The sequence below is a fragment of the Diadema antillarum genome, unplaced genomic scaffold, assembly GCF_040938485.1.
Source record: "Diadema antillarum isolate AM-2024a unplaced genomic scaffold, OU_Dant_1.0 seq00000839_RagTag, whole genome shotgun sequence".
Taxonomy (NCBI): domain Eukaryota; kingdom Metazoa; phylum Echinodermata; class Echinoidea; order Diadematoida; family Diadematidae; genus Diadema; species Diadema antillarum.
In genome coordinates, this window is record NW_027271715.1 from 989,568 (window position 1) to 1,008,950 (window position 19,383).

The window sequence follows — 19,383 nt, forward strand, 5'->3', positions numbered from 1 at the left end:
GTACTTCGAAGGTTTGTAATCGAAAACAACAACAACACCAAAGGTCGGTACTACAGATGAATGTTCAAAATAAAACTGATTTCATTCGAAGATGAACAAGCATTTTTTCTTTATTATTTTCCGATCAACGAACCTTCAGAAAGGAATCTATCATCTATCATCGTTATTGCTTCAGAATAACAAACCTTCAGAATAAGAAAACACCCTTTTGGGGCCGTTTTTGTATTCCGAAATTATACTGGCAGAACATTCGAAATAACAAAACTGATTTCGTTTGGATATAAACGAATATTTTCTCCTTTATAATTTTTCTATTAACGATCATTCAGAATTAAGCATGTAGAGTATTATTTTGCCATTATTCTTTCGGAGTAACGAACCCTGAGGGTAAGAAAACTGTAACCGTTTTCATTTCTTCTTTATCGTTTTCCGATTAACGATCGTTCAGAATTAAGAATCTAAAGTATTATATCGTTATTCTTTCGCAGTAACGAACCTTCAGAGTAAAAGAAAACTGTAACCGTTTTGGGGCCGTCGTTTTATTCTGAAATTTCACTGACGGAAACGTTCGAAATAACAAAACTGATTTCGTTGTGAAATGAACGGACATTTTTTAAAATCATTTTTGGATTAACGAACCTTCAGAATAAGGAATATAGCATTATTTTTTCATTAATCTGTCGGAGTAACGAACCCTAAGAGTAAGAAAAGTGCAAACTGTTTTTTGGGCAGTTTTATTCCAAATTTCACCGGCAAAACGTTGGAAATGACGCACTGATTTCGTTTTGAAATTTACGGACATTTTTCTTTATTCAAATTTCGGTTAACGAACCTTCAGAAAAAAGAATCTATTATTATTTCATCATTACTACTTCTGTCGGAATAACAGACCCTTATAATAGAGTACGAAAACACGCTGTTTTGTGCCGTCGTTTTATTCCGAAATTTCACTGGCAGAACGTTCGAAATAACAAAACTGATTTCGTCGTGAAATGAACGGACATTTTTTCTTAATCATTTTTGGATTAACGAACCTTCAGAATAAAGAATCTAGCATCATTTTATCATTAATCTGTCGGAGTAACGAAAAAAAAAAGAATCTTGGTGGCGATAACTGATGCTGGTGTAGAGAAAAACAAAGACAGCTCGCTCAAAAGATGCTTCCTTCTTTCAGTTTATTTTCTCCCCAGTCATTCCTATCGTTCTCCTCCCATGAACCCCTGCCATGCAGGGACGATGAACAAAACAAAATGTTACCGATGCTGCAATGGAAAAAAAAAGAAACACGTCCTCAAAGCAAATTATCTACACTTTTCAAGTTGAACAAATTGGTGTTCGTAATGAAGAATAAAAAAAAGCACGACCTCAAGCAGAGGGGAAACTTGATATCATGGCTTGTGGAAATTTCCATGAAATTTCCACGAAAGCCAGGTGTCAGTTAAAGAATGTCGCGCGTACTGCCACCTTGCTTCAGTGGTCGTAAACAGCGTGTACATAGCATGTAAACCAACTGGGAACATTGATGAATGATCATCATTTATTTTCTGCCCGTGAAGGCCCCCTAACCCACCTTTTTACAAACCAAGCCAGAAGCACGTGGAGCATTACGTATACGTTGAACTTGAAAGACCATCATGACAGAATTACTATAAATTTCGGCCCGGAGAAGGAAAATGGAATGTTCACGAATGACGTTTACAAATCCATAGATATTGAAAAGGCTAAAATGGAACGCATGACTTTTTAGATTAAAAAAAAAATAACCCACTGATTAATACCAAAACCTAAATTACAATTTGCATTTGCTTACTCCATCGCACGTTCTTTTTTTCTTTTCTTTTTTTAACGAAAAATGGAGTTAATTTTCTCTCTGCGGCAATGCTTTGAACGCATCTAATTTTGCGTCATTGCTGATGGCCAGCTTCCTAAAGAATTGATACGAATCCTTTCAAATATACGAAACAAAGTCTAAAGATCCTGGATCCTGGCTGTGAATTTCGGTGGTATTATAAATCCTGCTCACTATCAAAATCTAATCATCTGTTCCTTGCGCCATTTTACCAACCAACTGTTCCTGAAAATTTCATCCTAATCTGTTCCCAAATTTTGACTTATTTTGCGAATAGAGAGACAGACAGGCAGACAAGCTAACAAACAAACCAAAGCAGCCCAAAAAAAAAAAAAAAAAACAACCTTTGGCGGAGGGGGGCATGCATTTCATATCGTTTGTTTTTGCGTAACCCGACAACAAGCGTGACAACAAGCGAGCACGTGTCAGCCTTCCTCAGCCTCCTTCAATTCGGCCTCCGACCCTCTCTTTCCGTCCTCTCTCTCCCTCTCACCATGGACCCTACCCATGCTCTCACAATACACTGTACCGTTGTACATGCAGGAGGCTGTAAGTGGCCGGTGTCACAGTCGATCCGTTCCGGGTTCCGGGGGAACCGATATACTGGTCGAATCCAGTCGATTAGTTCCGCGGAACGAATATACCGCACAATAGGCCGTACGCAGAAACGTTCCGCAACCGCCGATCCTATCCGGGTTGTGCGAGTAGGCCTCATTAAAAAGAAAATAATATCTGTGTATTGTGGATGCTGATACCAAACCAAAAAAAAATCTAAGAAAGCTATTTCTTCATTTTTTAAATGATATTAAGGACAAACCTATTTTTACGTTCTGAAAATTTCCCTTTAAATGAATCATATTATAACCTCGTACAAGTAGCGCGAAGAAATGAATTACTGTAGGGCCTACAATGTATTAGCTAAAGAGCATGCACAAATACGTACGAGTCGATCATCTGGAGCCGTTGCGCAGACAGTGTACGATTAGCCTTTATTTATAGACAAAACTTCAAAGAACAGTTCAACGAAAGAGCATGATAATACTATAGTTATAGGTCCTACATTTATAAGAGACTGCTTGAAGTGGGAAGGAAGAGAGAGGGAGGTTTTGCTGGTAGGGTACAGCAAGGATAAACATGTTTTTTGTTTTTTTTTCGGTGAGCTTTGTTCTGATAAGAAAATTATTGTTCAGCTGTACTTCAAAACAAAAAAAAGAATGTTGGTCTAATAGTCTGCAAACAAATTGTTAATGTGTATGCCGTGTATGCAGGGGACTAAAATGGAGCTATGCATTTGGATTTCATTTCATTTATCTATTTTATTCTCATTTTTCTTTCAACAAAACATAACACAAAGTAAATCAAAAATGCAAACATAAGCAAGTATACATTACAAAGTATGACATTCAATGGTAATTAACAAACTAATAAAGATATGCACACATACAGGTATTACAAAGTTATGTTTGCAGGGTAAAAATGAGAACTAAGAGGTCCACTAAAAAGCGTTGGTTGTAGATTTTAGACCACTCTAAAATATCTTCAAAAATACTTATTATAATTACAAGTGCGTAATTATGCATAATGCAAAAAATAAGACAAAATGAAAGAAACAACAGAGACACAACAACGTGACATGACTAAACTGAGGGGAATATACGAATGAAAGGATTACAGCAAAAACAAAATTAAAGGAAGGAGAGAGAGAGAGGGGGAGAGAATGTCTACACGCTGAATAGGATAAACGGAAGAGGAGATTTATCGATTGATTACTTAAATTGTCCACTCTGGAAATTCTTTATACATTGGATATCGCAACAAAATTTACATTCAATACATCACAGGTACACCACAATCAGACATGTCATAGAGTACAAAATGAAACTCACTCACATTAACATACATTAACGTATGCACCATAATAACAATACATTAATCCGACATTTACAACTGCATGTATACAAAAACTATTGATATACAGCTGTATACGAATTGAATTGAATTGAATTGAATTTATTTATTTATGGATACATGGATTAAAATTTCTTTATTTTAAGCTGTTGATGTAAAGCTATTATAACTCGAGATGAATAAAATTTTCCTTTGTTTACTTTTCTCCTTATTTTTCTCCTTCGCACTCTAAATCTCTTCTTTATTCTTTATTTTTAATTCTGTGTTGTTCTTTTCTCTCTCTGTTAGCCTACCGCTTTTACCCTTTTTACTTTTTATCTAAAAAGATGCCATTTTGGGGTACATTAAGCCATATTTCTGTCTGTTTCCTGTCGATTCATGTTACATGTAGTTTATTATAGCTGTTTTTCATTTTCTTATCTCTTTCAATTTCTGTCTATCCCATCGCCACTATTGGCTTCACACCTTTTACATGTGCATATAATATGTGTTTCCATTAAAAATGTATGTACATATATATAAATGAAACAATGTTTACGAAGAGAAAATGTAACTTTTTTTTATGGAACACCAGATTTCGGACATAGGTGCACTGTTTGGATATTCAAGTTATAGGATATAACTAGAAGTCAGAAAATTTACGTGAGTTTGTGATATATGACCCAATATTTTGCATGCACTCTAATTTCTTTCAAGGGGAGGGCTAGTAACTGATCAATGGGTATCAGTGGGAATGCTCGGGGAAGATTGTTCCAATTCTAGTAGGATTCATTAAAGAGTACATTAATATATCTATTGTTGTATGAAAATTATTTGCTTCAGAACGGTCTCATATTCAAGTATAACCGTGACTGTACAGGCATGCTAACCCGGAAACATTACACTGCACATTACTTGAATATGAGACCATTCTGAAGCAAATAATTTTCACAGAACAAAAAATGCACTCTTAAATGAATCCCCCAAGGATTGGAACAATCATCCCCCAGCATTCCCACTGATTCCCGATGATCAGTTACAAGCCTTCCCCTTTTAACAGAAGATATTTTTGGGGGCCTCAGTCCCTATCATGGAAAGGGAAGACATTCAAGATTGAACGGATGGTACAGTATTGACTATAAGGTGGTGTTCAGAACAAACAAATAATGAGAAACCTGCAATACTAAACAGCATTCAATTCTTTTAGGAATTCAGAGTTCATTTTACACAATTAGCTTCAAATTGCTGAGATATATGTAGCTACAGTGCGTATAAAAAAGCAACAAGATTTAATTTCGAATTTGTGAAGATGGTGTTTACTTTACTCCAAAGTAAGTAGCAACATCATAAGCCATATAATCTCCTCTTTCCAATGACATCTTATTTATTCTTACACGGTCACGGATGGCTGAGTTTCAGTTAGTGAGACCAGCATAAATCCTTTTTAATTCACTTTTTTTTTAATGTTCAGACTGGTGAGACATACCTAGGGCCCTTCTTCTTTGAAAACAACCGCAACGAAAATGGATGCTTACAAATTTTAAATTAACATGTGATTCCTGAATTAATGGAAAATTTCCCTGTGCAACAAAGGGGTGTGTTCAGACGCCTATGGTGGGCACAGGATAGCGCACCAGCCCATCGACTAGTTGCAGTAAGAAACAGATTGGCTGAGGTATTTGGAAATCGGGTGATTGCCTTGTATCATGGTGTGCATTGCCATTGGCTACCAGAATCTCTGGATCTGACTTCTTGCAATTTTTCCCCCTTTGGGGTTATCTCAAGAGCAAAGTGTTCATTACCCTTCAACCTGACATTGCAACTCTGAGACAAAGAATCACTGAATTTGAAGCTCTACGCCATCAAGCCACAATGATTCGCAGAGCTGTGCGTGAGATGTAGAAAAGAGCTAATCTCTGTGTGGGAAGGAATGGTGGCCATGTTGAGGGGCATGGGATGTAATGTTAAAAAGAGATATCCGAAAAAAACAATGGTAAGTTGTGGTTATTAATGTCATTATTCCATTAATTTGTTAAGTTAATTTCTGATAAGGTGCATTGATTCTTGCAGGGTCTAAACTTGGTCCCAAGTCCAATTTACCCATTGTCTAAAAAGAATGATTACTTTGCCATCCATGACCGTGTATGCATAAATAATTATCATTTTGAAGAGGAGTATCATATGGTTTTAAGATGTTGCTACTCACTTTGGTGTAAAGTTAACACAATCTTCACAAATTTGAAATCAAATCTTGTTGCGTTTTTTTTTTATTCGCATTGTATAAACAAAGAGACCCTAATTAAAGGATGGACCCACCTTATCTGCCCACTACACATGTCTTTTTTTCAGTCCAAACCGATTTTGTATAATGTACTTTCAATTTCTCTTAGAATCGTACGCTCTCTATTTCAAATGTGCTTTCTAATTACAAGTCTTGCAAAACGTTAAATTTTCAATCGCCCATCTCTACCAAAACTATACTGTATCTCTTTAGAATACCTTTCCTGTTTGAAGTAATCTCTGTGTATAGATAGACCGCCTCCCCAATAGAGAGAAAAAAAACACACACACACACATTCATATGCACATACACACGGACACAACATATAATAAAGACAACTTAACACACAAAAACAAAATTCATCGCGTCATTTTTAGTTGTTACAACTGAAAAAATAATGAACCAAACGAACATGCATGTATGACGTTGACGATCATATTGGTCGTTATATCGCACTAAAATGATTAGACTCTGTGCCCTGAAAATAGACATTAAAATGAAGGTGGACTATTTGAGCTCATAGTATGTTTAATATGAAGGTCCTTGTATTACAGTAGTTAACATGAAGCATGCCGAACATCCCAATTACAGTTACTCATTCGGTTATTCTGTTCAAAATGATTCAAATCAGAGAGAGGTTGGCATGTCCAACGTCACATCGTGCAGAACTCTACAGAGCAGAGTTCTGTGACTGTACCATGGCCACCATGACGACGAAAGAGATAAGGGAGGGGAAAAAAGGAATCGCTTTGTAGTCCGGGTTTCAAATTGGCAACTTTGTTCGGTTGGCTGGTCAGAGAGATTTGGAGAAGTTCATTGGCTGTAGAGGGAGACTGGAAGAGTACATTTTACTGAAGGGGTGTTTCCCCATTACCACTTTGTATACATTGTACGGTAGAGACCCGGAACGAATCGGCGGTGGGGGATCTTATCGGCGGTGAGGCAAAAATCCCGCCGATTGGATCTGGGGGATCTTATATACCGGCCACAGTCCGCCGATAAGTTCCGGCGGAACTTATCGACTGGCCGGAACGGATCGCCTGTGACACCGGCTGGGTGCTTGTGCATGTGTGTGTGGATCCCAAATCAGAGCGCATGTGAGTGAGCAAGTGTGTGATGTGGTGTGTATCAGCAGGGAGGTGAGACCTCCCTGGTGAGACCTCCCTGGTATCAGCTAGTACGTCGCTCTGTTGAGCCGCGTTGTTGTGATCGGTGCGGTGACTGCGTGGGTAAATTTTTGCGCTTGTATAAGTATGTAAACTGCTGCTGCTTTCAACATCTAGCTTCTTTTCTAGCCAGATAATAAAGACTGAAAAAGGCGAGAAATTGGTCCGAACTTAGCTTGTCAAGCAAGGTACCCTTGTCGGCAAGTTCACGCGTGGTGTTACCCTTGTCGGCAATTGCTTCTTCAAACCGCACGCTTGTCGGGGCCGACAAGGGTGATATACGCTGGCGAGATCCCTGATGTTGTATCAGTTTTGTGTAGTCTACATGGAGAATGAGTTTGAAAAAGTACTGTACTGTAAAACACGATATTTTTGCGGCATGAAATTTTCGCAAATTGGAGCCGATGGCCTTTTTCGTGGCGCGAAATGTTCGCGAGTTGCCTCTCACATTCAATGCACTTAGTGTAGACAAGAACTTTCATGTGCATTTTAATTTCGCGAATCTTGGCTCTCGCAAAATTCACAAAATTAAAATGCACGCGAACATTCCTCGTTTTACAGTATGTCCAAGATTCATGCCTTGCACTGACATGAAGTGCTTTTGACATGAATGTAAAACATTCTAACACACATTCAAAGCTAAATTTAGGTGGTTAGCTCCTTGTGTATAAAGTTACTCACTGCTCACTTGCATTTTGTTATTTATTTATTTATTTATTTATTTTTGTTTGTCCGTTTCAGATCCACCACTTTACCTTGTATGATATTCATGCCAGGGGCTTCGTTCGTCCATTCTGCATGGCTTACATCACGGCAGATAAAAAGTGAGTACTACTCTAAATCAATTATCTTCAATGTCTTTTGGCAATGAAGAGGAGAGAGAGAGAGGGGGGGGGGGTGGAGAAAACTAGCAGTACTGCATAATCAACTCCCATCGTGCACAGACAATGTGTGTCACTGACAATTAATAGCGCATAATGCTATACCATATCAGTACTATATGTAACCCTGCATCACAAAACCAACAAAAAGTCACCAGACATGGATTTTTCGTCAAGGGCAGATTCCAATAGAGCATGCAGACTCTATGCTTTAAAATGATGTATTTATAACTCCATTCAAATAGACTCTCCTAACCCAAATATTGGAAAGAAAGCACATGTATGCTCTGGAAAAGTGTGAACTGTGAAAAGAGGCTCTGAAGTAAAGGGTCTATTCAATCACTTAATCTTTACCAAGCCGCACTAGCTGTGAGATGAATGGGACAAAACACAGGATGTAAACCACTGGAGCAATAACAGTGATGGGATTATCATATTAAGCTGAAATTAAGCATGCTTTACTAACACATTCTATTCATGATTAATGCCAACTTTCGAAGCAGTAGCGTCATCATTTCTATTTAAAGTTATCAGACTTGAAAATGAAGAGTGTGTACAGGGTTTTTAATAAATGAAAAGGGGACTGTCTTTTAGACATATCTAATCACACTATTCTACAAAAAAGTGTTTGAGAAAAACTGCTAAAAACACAGTTTTTCTGTTTGTTTTATAATCCAAAACTATAGATAACGTAGAAGAAGATTTGCTCTTTCAGAAAATATGAAAAACTCAAGATTGGCTAGGTTGACCCATTTCACCTATTTTCAATCCTCACACAAAATCACTGCATGCAACTCTTTGTTCGTTTTGTCATGCACAGTCACATGTCTTGCATGTTTGAAAACTATGTTTCGTAGTACAACCAGTGTAAATCCACACATAACTTGGTATGTCAGGTGATGTTCAGGTATTTAAGAAGAGGGAGAAGTAGAAAAACTTTTCTTCGTTTTCTACATCTTCCTTTTTTTTTCTTTATCTTCATCCTTTCATCTTCATTGTTATCTCCTTCTTTTCATCTTCATCATCTTCCCTTTTTTCGTTAATCATTATCTTTCTTTTCTCCATCAGCTTCTCCTTCTTCCTTTTCTTTTTTATCATCATCTTTTCCTCTTCATTCTTGATCTCCTTCATTCCATCTTCATGATCATTTCCTTCCTTTTCTTCTTCTTCATAATCACCACCCTTCTTTCAAATATCTCATTATCATCTTCATCTTCCCCATCATTGTCCTTTTCTCCTTCATCATTATCTCATTTTCCTTCTTCTAATTCATCTCCTTTTCCTTCATCTTCATCGATCTCCTCCTCCTCATCTAACCATGATGTTGACAGTGATTGTGTCTACCTACAGCTGATGTTTTCCTAGCCGGTGTCGATGTACAATGTATGCATTGATCAGTCCAGCAGGTGGCAAACCATGAATTTTTAACAGGTGGCATTTACCCTCCCTCTCCCTGCCTCGCCCACTGCGGTGAGAAGATCCCAATTCAGCAGGCTTTAAAGGGATGGTGTAGTTTTGCTTGTTATGGGGGATTCAGATTTTAACTTTCTGTGAGATAATGAGAAGCCACTTATGAAATATCAAAGAGCATACAATTCTATTCTCAAAGAGGAATTCATTGTTTATTTGATGAAAATACATTTTAAAATGGCTGAGATATCCAAAAAACAAAGTACATGTAAAACAAAGGGGTCATAAGAAAATGTTGGCCCCACCTTTTATTAGGACCTCTTTCTTCGATTTCTTAGCCATTTCAAAATCAATTTTCTTCGAATAAAGTTTGAATTCCTCTTTAGAATTGTATGCTTTCATATTTCATAAGAGGCCTCTCATTACCTCACAAAAGAGTTGGAAGCGTAAAGCCCCCGTCTCAACTAAAACTATACCATCCCTTTAAGTGTGGCGCTTGATGTGTTATGCCGGTGTCAATATGTCTCTACCCTATCCTATCCTCTGTGGCAGAGATACCTCTTACTGTGTCATGGTGATACAAGAAAGTCATTTATACACTAGTTGCATTGTGCATATATTCCTATTGACCCTACTTTCAGACTAATTTGTTACATACCATTTTTTTCAGGCTGTTCTTAAAAAAATGGACACTATCTTTACCTACCTCTCGAAACAAAAAAACTACATGAAGACGTGAAGTACGAATTTGTATCCAGAATATGCCATATATTTTGTGATCTTTTTATTATCATGAGTTTCGCAAGTCTGGAATTCGCAAATTTCAAACCATGCAAAAATATCAACTTTGATCTCAACATGAATGTGACATGCATGCATACATTTCTCTGTTCATTTTACTGTACTCCAAAATCACAAATTTAACCACTTGCGAAATCGTTCAGAAGTCCTGATTTGTGAAAAATCAGACTTGCTAGGTATAAGGCATACACAGTACATTGTATGTGTATGATATGTGTGTGTGTGTGTGTGTGTGTGTGTGTGTGTGTGTGTGTGTGTGTCTAAACATGACAGTAGATATCCAAACACCACAATTTTATATTAGGATAAATATAACACTATCAAACACTTTTGATTTTGGCATGTCTGCAGCAAACTGCGCTCCAACCTACAGCACATTATGTCCTGCTTCAACCAAGTCAGTCAGTACTATCGCTATGGCAACTACGTCATCTTCCGGGAGGAGATGGTGCGCCGACTGGCAGATCTCATCTACACCAAAGGTGTGTAACACAGTCTCGTTCTGGTGTAATGTGTCGAGAGATGTATATGTGTTAGAGAGCACTGTGTTTAAATGGTCCAGTGAATTCAGGTATTTGGGTGATTAGTGTTATTGAACATTCAGAGCTTTCTGTGTCATCACTGTATCTTGCAAACTGTTTGGCTTACTGTGGTCGGGGGCAGTTCGTATTGGTTTCTATCTCCAGTTGCTATGCCTTGAATGCACCCGAAACAGAAAGTATGCTGAAGAAAAACATATTTTGCAGAGCATAAAACATACAAGTCTGTAGCTGTTGAGTGATGATCGTAATAAGTCATTTCCAGTAGAATGGACAATTCAGTTTGACTTTATTAGGTCTTTTGACAAGCATACTGCAAACGTTTCTCAAGGCCACATCCCTGAGTCGTGATGACATTAAAGTTTGACAAGCATACAAAAAAATAAAGAATAAAACTAACACCCCACAAAGGGTTGTGGTTTGGAAAAAAAAAATGACTGTAACTATGTTGCATTATGAGGATTCAACCCTGGTAAGCAATGATAAAACTCTTTCTCCATCCCTCATCCTCATAGAAATCATCAAGACACAGCTGGAGGAGACAGAACAGAAGCAAGAGGCGAGGGTGGAGAGGGCGAGGAGGCACAAACACCGTAACAACCACACCCTCAACGCTAACTCAAACTCAAACACCAATTCACACTCCACCACGAACTCTGCCCCAAACTCACACAACCCCACCCACGATAAAGCCAACCCCACCGTCAAAACCGCCCGCATCAGCTCCAGTGGCAGCCAAGACGACGAGACGTGGGGTCTCCTTGATGAATGTGATGGTGAGAATGAGGAGGAGGAGGTAGTGGTGGAGGCAGTTACCAAGGAAACGGATGATGTTGTAGAGAAGGAGCAGGACTCCAAACCAGGGGAGGAGCCAGTGGGAGATAACACCAGCATTGTAGACATCCGACGAGAGGAAGAGGAGATCATCGCAGAGTTAAAGGAGTATGCTCGGAAACGGGAGGAGCTAGAGTCAGCGGAGAAGGGAATCAGGGAGATTGAAGTCATCCTGGAAGCCGTCAATCCGGCTCTAGTGAGTTTGATTCATAGGGATGTGGAACAAAAACTATTATTGTCTATTTGATGTTATTGTAAAGTCATTCATGACTTGCAAGTACAAAACTCAAGCTGATACTTAGATTTCTGTAAAAGTTTGCCTGAACTGTATTTATATATGAACTTGTTTTGTAACATTTTGCATTCCTTTTTTTTTTTCTTGTGTACAAACAATGCATGGCATATTTTAGCTCGATTGAAAAAAAAAATATGATAACACATACTGTATAAGCTGTTATTTTTGCAAGGGTTTAATTTTCACAAATTTCGCGAATCACAGTTGGATCGCGAATTTAACAGCACGCGAAAATGTCTCCATACGCTAGAGTAGTAGTGCATTTACGTTAGCATCGGCATCAATTCGCGAAAACAACCTCTCGCAAAAATGCCTAGTTGATGACCTCATTCACAAAAATATCTGCTTGCGAAAATAACAGCATATACAGCACTTGGCTGTATTTTCAACCATTCCTCTGTAGGCTGTTTTTTTTTCTTCAGATTTCGCTCCTCAATGATATTTATATTCATATTTAATATGTATGACTTCTGACTGATGAAAAATGTCTGTCATACAGTTTATAGGAAATTTACAAACAAACAAAGACAGAATCAAATTGTTCAAGCATTTCTAAAGCTGACATGGTATTAGACATGCTCCCAATCACTTTGCAGAATGTTCACACCAGGAATGAGAAAGTAGCTATAGAAATTTAATTGTAATAACAAGCTAATGTAGCCATCAGCTTGTTCAGTGGATCACAAAGGGGGAATGGTTGCGGTTGGGTTGGACGTTGGACTTTCTGTCCCATCAATACATTCATAATGCCTGCAAATTACATCGACAATCACAGGATCAAGTCTAAGGTTTTATTTGCAGAAATGGCATATGGTAGGTTTTTATGACTTGGGCATCTGAAGGCTTTTATGATACAAGTGTTTGCTTGTGCTTGTTATTTGTGCAGCATTGATTAGATATCAGATATAAACCTTCTTTGAGACCTTATCAATTCAGATGAGAATCCTCATAAACAGGATCTATATTGGAAGCAATTGACAAAAATTTTATAAGATCATGAGATCAAACTTGCTTTATTTGTGATGAACATCTAACAAACTACATCCTTTTGAGGGCACTCAGACATGTTTTGTTTAAATATATTGTTATATGGCTGTAGAATATATTTGATTAGATATTTACAAGTTAAAGCGGGGTTCCCACTATAGTGCGATCCATTGCGAACGCCACGATTGGACATTCGTAACTGATCGTGGAAAATTTGTTGAACTCGACTGAAATTTCACGTGTGGATACGATATTATGCGAGTCAATACGTGTTGGTACGTTTGGATGCGATATGGTCACGATTGGTCTATTTCAAGCGATACGATCTGTCACGATCTGGTCTGCCGTTCAAATACGATCCGACAGGATTGTCCTGATTGAGTTCACGATTGGTACCGATCTAACATGACCATTACGATCAGGATCCCCGATCTGGTACGTGCAGCAACGTACTGATACGTTCCACTACGAATACCGCGAACCAATACGGGCTGCTGAGATAAGATACGATATCTTTTACGATCGGGATCAGAAGCGACCCCCATTTTAAGGCGCGATTGGACCCGAATGGGAATATTATAGTCCGGCTGACGATGGATTTCATTGTTTCCATTAAATTATGCAGAGTGATTAGGCCTATTAATCTTATCCACAACCACTGATGATGGCAAGGCTTGACAGGTTGACGATGATGACAACGTAACCTTTGCAGTGTTGCTTATGACGATTATGTTATCAGAGAGAAAGCAGCACCCAGGCCAGCCATAACCTCAGATATTCCCTCGTCTTATGTCAAACGTAAAGAAATTAATAGATTATTAAATCGACATGCTCACCCTCCCCCCTCACAAAAATGAAATAACGAACCCAAATACATAAGATCAGATGATTGCCCCTCTTCCCCAGAAAAAAAAAACCAGCAAGACAAAATGACCTTTCTCTCCAATACATGAAGAAAATAATCATATGATGAAATGGAAGCTAAGAAAGAGGATGGGATCATTTTGAATATTATGTAACATAGTATTATGTGTTATATACGCTCGATATAAGAAAGTTGGCCGAATGGATAGTATTGCTTATGTGTTCGATTTCACATTCGCAAAGTGTATGTATTATATGCCTTTTTATTTCAAAATGTCGTTATCTCATGGGTTATCAAAAGTTTGGTTTATTCGGCTTGATTTAGTGTTTTACATAACAATGTTTAACATAACTGATACACACACATAACAGAAAAGTGACTCCCTAATCAAAATGATGCCACTTTTTAACAAAAAAGGAGGTTTTACGCAAAATTATTTCGCAGGGGTTATATTGCTACACTTATTGAATAACTAACTGTGAAAAATAATAAGAGTGATCTTCATTGTCATAATCATACGAGTGATCTCACATCCACGACAATGGTCACTTTTACATTTGCAGTAATAATGAGAGTTGAAAATAAAAATTTTCCTCTAAAATTATGTTCTGCCAAACATACAGAAAAAGACATTGAAAAGTGTCAAAATAGATGTAAACGGGTCAAACGATGGCTGATGAAACAACAACTCTTAATTACTATATGCTATGTACAATACACAAACAGCAGGATACTGCACCCCCCCCCCAAAAAAAAAAACAACAAAAAACCAACAACTCTGTAATATACTTTAAAAAATTAATCATTTGCCATTGATATGTACCCATTCAAGCACGATTCATTAAATTATTCTCATCTTTGTACTGACGTCAGTCAATACGTGCAGACATACAATTGCCATTTTATTTTTGCTCATTTTTTGTTTTCGTTACAAAAGTTATCCCATATCTTCTTTTGTGTGTCTGTATAATGGTAATAGCAACTCATTAATGAAAACATCATTAACATAGTTTATGAAAACATCTAAAAATCTGTAATACAATTTTCATTCTATGAAGTCATAAAAAAAAATGATTTTGATAATGTACCTTAAACATTACGACAATTAAACCCCACACCGTCATACAATTTACCGTTTGGAAATGATAATCTAAAGATGTAGGCTACCACCTATGAGAATACAAAATAAATCAATTTATGAGTAAAATAAGAGCAAATGGGCAAAAAATAATAATGATAATAAGCGGAAGTGAAGTGAAAAAGTCGATCCCGATCAACACGATTAAGAAGCACGATTAGAAGAGATTTGCTGCGTTTGGATACGATCCTAGACGATCTGATGCGATGATCACGATCAAAAACTAATCGTGTTAATCGTAGAAAATTTTTGAACCGTCCAAAATTTTCCTACGATTAACGCGATTGCCACGATTGACCTTAAGATCTGATACGATCTGATAAGACCATCACGCTTGCTGCACGATTAAGACCACGATTTCAATCGTGGCGCCAATCGTGATAGTGGGAACCCCGCTTTAAGGAATCATACCCTTGCCCCCAATATTGTGCTTTGGTGCTGTGTATGATATGACAGAACTAGTGGCAAACCATACTTGTGTATTACTGTATTTTTGGTCAAGAGTAGTTGATACTATACAGTCTTAACATGTGTAATCCCCATATGAGCAGGACAGTTGAATTTATTATGGTGTTTTTTTTTCATACAATTAGACTTTGGGTCCCAGCTGTGCCAAAGGCACATATTTTTCTTTAGTACGCCTGAAAGGTGTTAGCATAAATCTTCATGTTAGTGTTGTTGTTTTCAGCAGAGGTAGTTTCATTGTGACCAAAAATGGTGACTCTGGTGTTAAGCAAAGAATGTGACACAACTCATGGTTTTGAGTGTGTTACGACCAAAATCACTCTGAGAATGATCGCACAAAAGAAACAATCAACTGATGTTCAGGCGGTTTATTAACAGTGATATTGTGGGTACAGACTCGTAATCGGTTTTCACATCAGTACAATAATGATCACTAGAAACAAATATAAGTCAGTAATGGAATCACTTACTCACTAAATCACGAAATCCCTACAGTTTCCTGGTAGTGTCCAAATACGATGCTTGATGCACAAATGAATGATCCGTGATGCACCGATGAATGATTCCTTCGACGTAAATCCAGAGGCACAGGTTACAATAGTCCGCGTTATAAATCCAGGGTATATGTCCACAATAGATCCACCGTATAATGTTCCCAGCGAAATGTGCAGAATCCAACGACCACGTCCAGTCGATGCGTTGAATGATGATTCACTTTATATTGTCCAGCTAGGAATCCAGCCCGTCACAGCTTTGCCGTAGCAATGTCCATTGACATTAAAATGTGGAGTCCAATGAAGGCACATTAATTCTCTACAGGCAAAATGTCTCCCAGGCCAAGTATCTCCACAAACATAACAGGTCAGCAGGTAACACAGGACTGACTATAACAAGTCGCTTCAGAGCCAGAAGTGACGTAACTCTCAGAGCAGAGGTGTTGGGTACTCTGCCTACTGCAGAATTTCTCTGGCTTATATACTATCCATTCACCCCCTTCTAGCACATTCTATAACTTTCTCCAACCTACTAGCCAGTCCGAGTTCCAGGAAACCTGGATGACTCACTGCCTAACTATGTACAAAACATCATTACCAAGAATAACTACCAATCACATTGGGCTACAGGGACAGTGCCTCACTCAGCCAAACATGTAAGCACTTCCCAGAACATTCTTGAATGGGTGAAATCATTCTAGATTGAGTGAGCTATAATATATTTCCTCTTACATGCATGTACTGTGTAGTTACATTGTATACCACCTAGAAAATTCTCCACTTATCTGGTCAGCCTGTGTACATACACATTAAAACAACCATGCATACAGTACATCATACATGTACATAACTACTAGTGTGTACATTTGTGACACCATCCCCCATGGGAAAAAGAAAGCCTTGCTGTAGCAAGGGTTTCTTTTACCTTCACAATTTCTCATTGTTATTTACAATGAATGTGAGGTAAAGTCCAAGTCAAGCAACAATAATCACATACTATCACATGCCTTTTGGATAGCTGTATTAATTCCATGTTCTCTTTTCATGGATACTATTTACAATGATATTGCTTGGATTCTCGGAGCTTATATAATCATATCAAACCGTTTTGCACACATTAATGAATATGCTAAACACATACACTGGAAATAATATGCGGTGAAAACTTTTCACCTTTGATACTCTCTTCATGTTACACTCTTGACAGAGCGTCGGCAATTACATTGTTTTTGCCTGCCACATGTTTGATATTGAGTGCATATGGCTGCGTCATCATGCTCCATCTGAACAACCTGTTGTTCTTCATTTTGAACCGGTCTAAAAAGACCAAGGGGTTGTGGTCAGTATAGACTGTGATCTCCCCTTTGCTATTTGTCAAGTACACTTCGTATTGCTGGAGGGCAAGGATGAGACTGAGAGCCTCCTTCTCAATTGTGGAGTACTTCTTCTGGTATGTGTTCAATTTTTTGGAGAAGTAGCTAACTGGTCGTTCAGTGCCTTCTTCATCTTCTTGGAGCAAAACCGCTCCCACTCCCACATCGCTAGCATCTATTGCCACCTTGAATGGCTTTGCGAAGTCAGGAGCTGCCAAAACAGGCTCATTAGCAAGGACTGCCTTTAGTTTCTCGAAGGCTCTTTGACACTCATCAGTCCAGGTGTACTTTGCCTTGCCCTTTAGCAGGTTTGTTAGGGGGGTGACTACAGTGCTGAAATTCGGTACAAATTTCCTGTAGAAACCAGCCATGCCCAGAAATCTGAGCAACTCCTTCTTGGATTGGGGAATGGGAAAGCCTAGTATAGCCTCTACCTTGGCTTCTCTTGGCAATACTTGTCCCTGACCGACTACATGCCCGAGATACACCACTTTGGCCTTTGCAAATTCACTCTTTGCCAGATTAATCACCAATCCGGCCTCCCTGAGTCGATCAAAAAGTTGCCGCAAGTGTGTAATGTGCTCCTCCCACGTGTCACTATACACAAGGATGTCATCAATGTATACTACACAGTGGTCAAGTCCGGCAATGATTTGGTTTGTCAGCCGTTGGAAGGTGGCTGGAGCATTTTTCATGCCGAATGGCATTACTTTGCATTGGAACAAGCCATCTGGTGTAGCAAAGGCAGAAATCTCTCTGGCTTTGTCGGTCAAGGGCACTTGCCAGTATCCCTTTAGAAGGTCTATTTTACTGACATATGCAGAATTGCCGACCCTGTCAATGCAGTCTTCTAGTCTGGGAATGGGGAAAGAATCTGTTTTCGTCACGGCATTCACCTTTCTGTAATCTATACAGAATCTTTGAGACCCATCCGGCTTGGGCACCATGACAATTGGGGAGCTCCAACTGCTTTTACTAGGTTCTATTATGTCATTGTCTAGCATGTATTGAACCTCTTCCCTTACTTTTTGCAATTTGCTTGGGTTTAGTCTGTAAGGGTTTTGCTTGATAGGGTCAGCATCTCCTACATCGACATCATGTACAGCCAGAGGGGTGCAGCCTGGCTTGTCCTTACACAATTCTTCGTACTCGTGTAACAGACTAGTCACATCTTTCCTCTGATTTTCAGGTAGGTAGTTCAGTGCCTCATCTACTTTCCCTAACATCTCTGAGTTAGACAACCTGGCACTAGAGGGCTCACTTCCATTCTCATCTTGAGCTTCTCCCTCTTCATCTACTTCTTCTTCTACCACCTGAGCTACGCCTACCGGCTGACTAGCCTTTCTCTCATAGTACTCTTTCAGCATGTTTATGTGACACACCCTCTGATCTTTTCGTCTATCTGGCGTACTGATCACATAGTTCACATCATTGAGTTTCTTTTTGACACTGTACGGGCCACTGAACTTGGCTTTCAGTGGTTCACCTTGTATGGGCAGCAGTACAAGAACTTTGTCACCTGGGTTGAAAGTTCGGGCTTTGGCATTTTTGTCTGCCTTTCTCTTCATAGAGTCTTGTGACACTTTCAAGTGTTCCCTAGCTACCTCACAAGCCTTTGAAAGCCTTTCACGAAACTTTGACACATAGTCAAGTAGGTGGACCTCATCATCCTCAGTCTTGAATTTCTCTTTGATGAGCTTCAGTGGGCCCCTAACTTCATGACCGTACACCAACTCAAATGGGCTGAAACCCGTCGACTCATTTGGGGAGTCCCTCGTTGCAAACAGCAGGAAAGGGATGCCTTTATCCCAATCCTCGGGGTACTCCTCACAGAACGCCCTAATCATTGTCTTTAGGGTCTGGTGGTAGCGCTCCAACGCACCTTGGGATTGGGGATGATAAGCTGACGACTTCAGCTGCTTCACACCCAAACGATACATCACCTCTTGAAATATGCCTGACATGAAATTTGACCCTTGGTCAGACTGCACTTCCTTGGGCAACCCATACCTAGTGAAAAACTGCACTAGAGCATCTACCACAGTCTTAGCAGTGATATTTCGCAATGGGATAGCCTCTGGAAACCGTGTAGACATATCCATGATTGTCAAGAGGTAC

General features: G+C 38.9%; 1 protein-coding gene across 1 annotated transcript in view; it reads left to right on the plus strand.

Annotated features, from left to right (window-relative positions):
• Positions 1-19,383, plus strand: part of LOC139740176 (guanine nucleotide exchange protein smcr8a-like) — a 78,454-nt gene that overhangs the window by 30,074 nt on the left and 28,997 nt on the right. Inside the window, exons 5-7 of the mRNA XM_071650764.1 lie at positions 7,925-8,007; positions 10,627-10,757; positions 11,330-11,844. Of these exons, the coding sequence (XP_071506865.1) occupies positions 7,925-8,007; positions 10,627-10,757; positions 11,330-11,844 (729 nt within the window). The remainder of the gene's footprint in view (positions 1-7,924; positions 8,008-10,626; positions 10,758-11,329; positions 11,845-19,383) is intronic.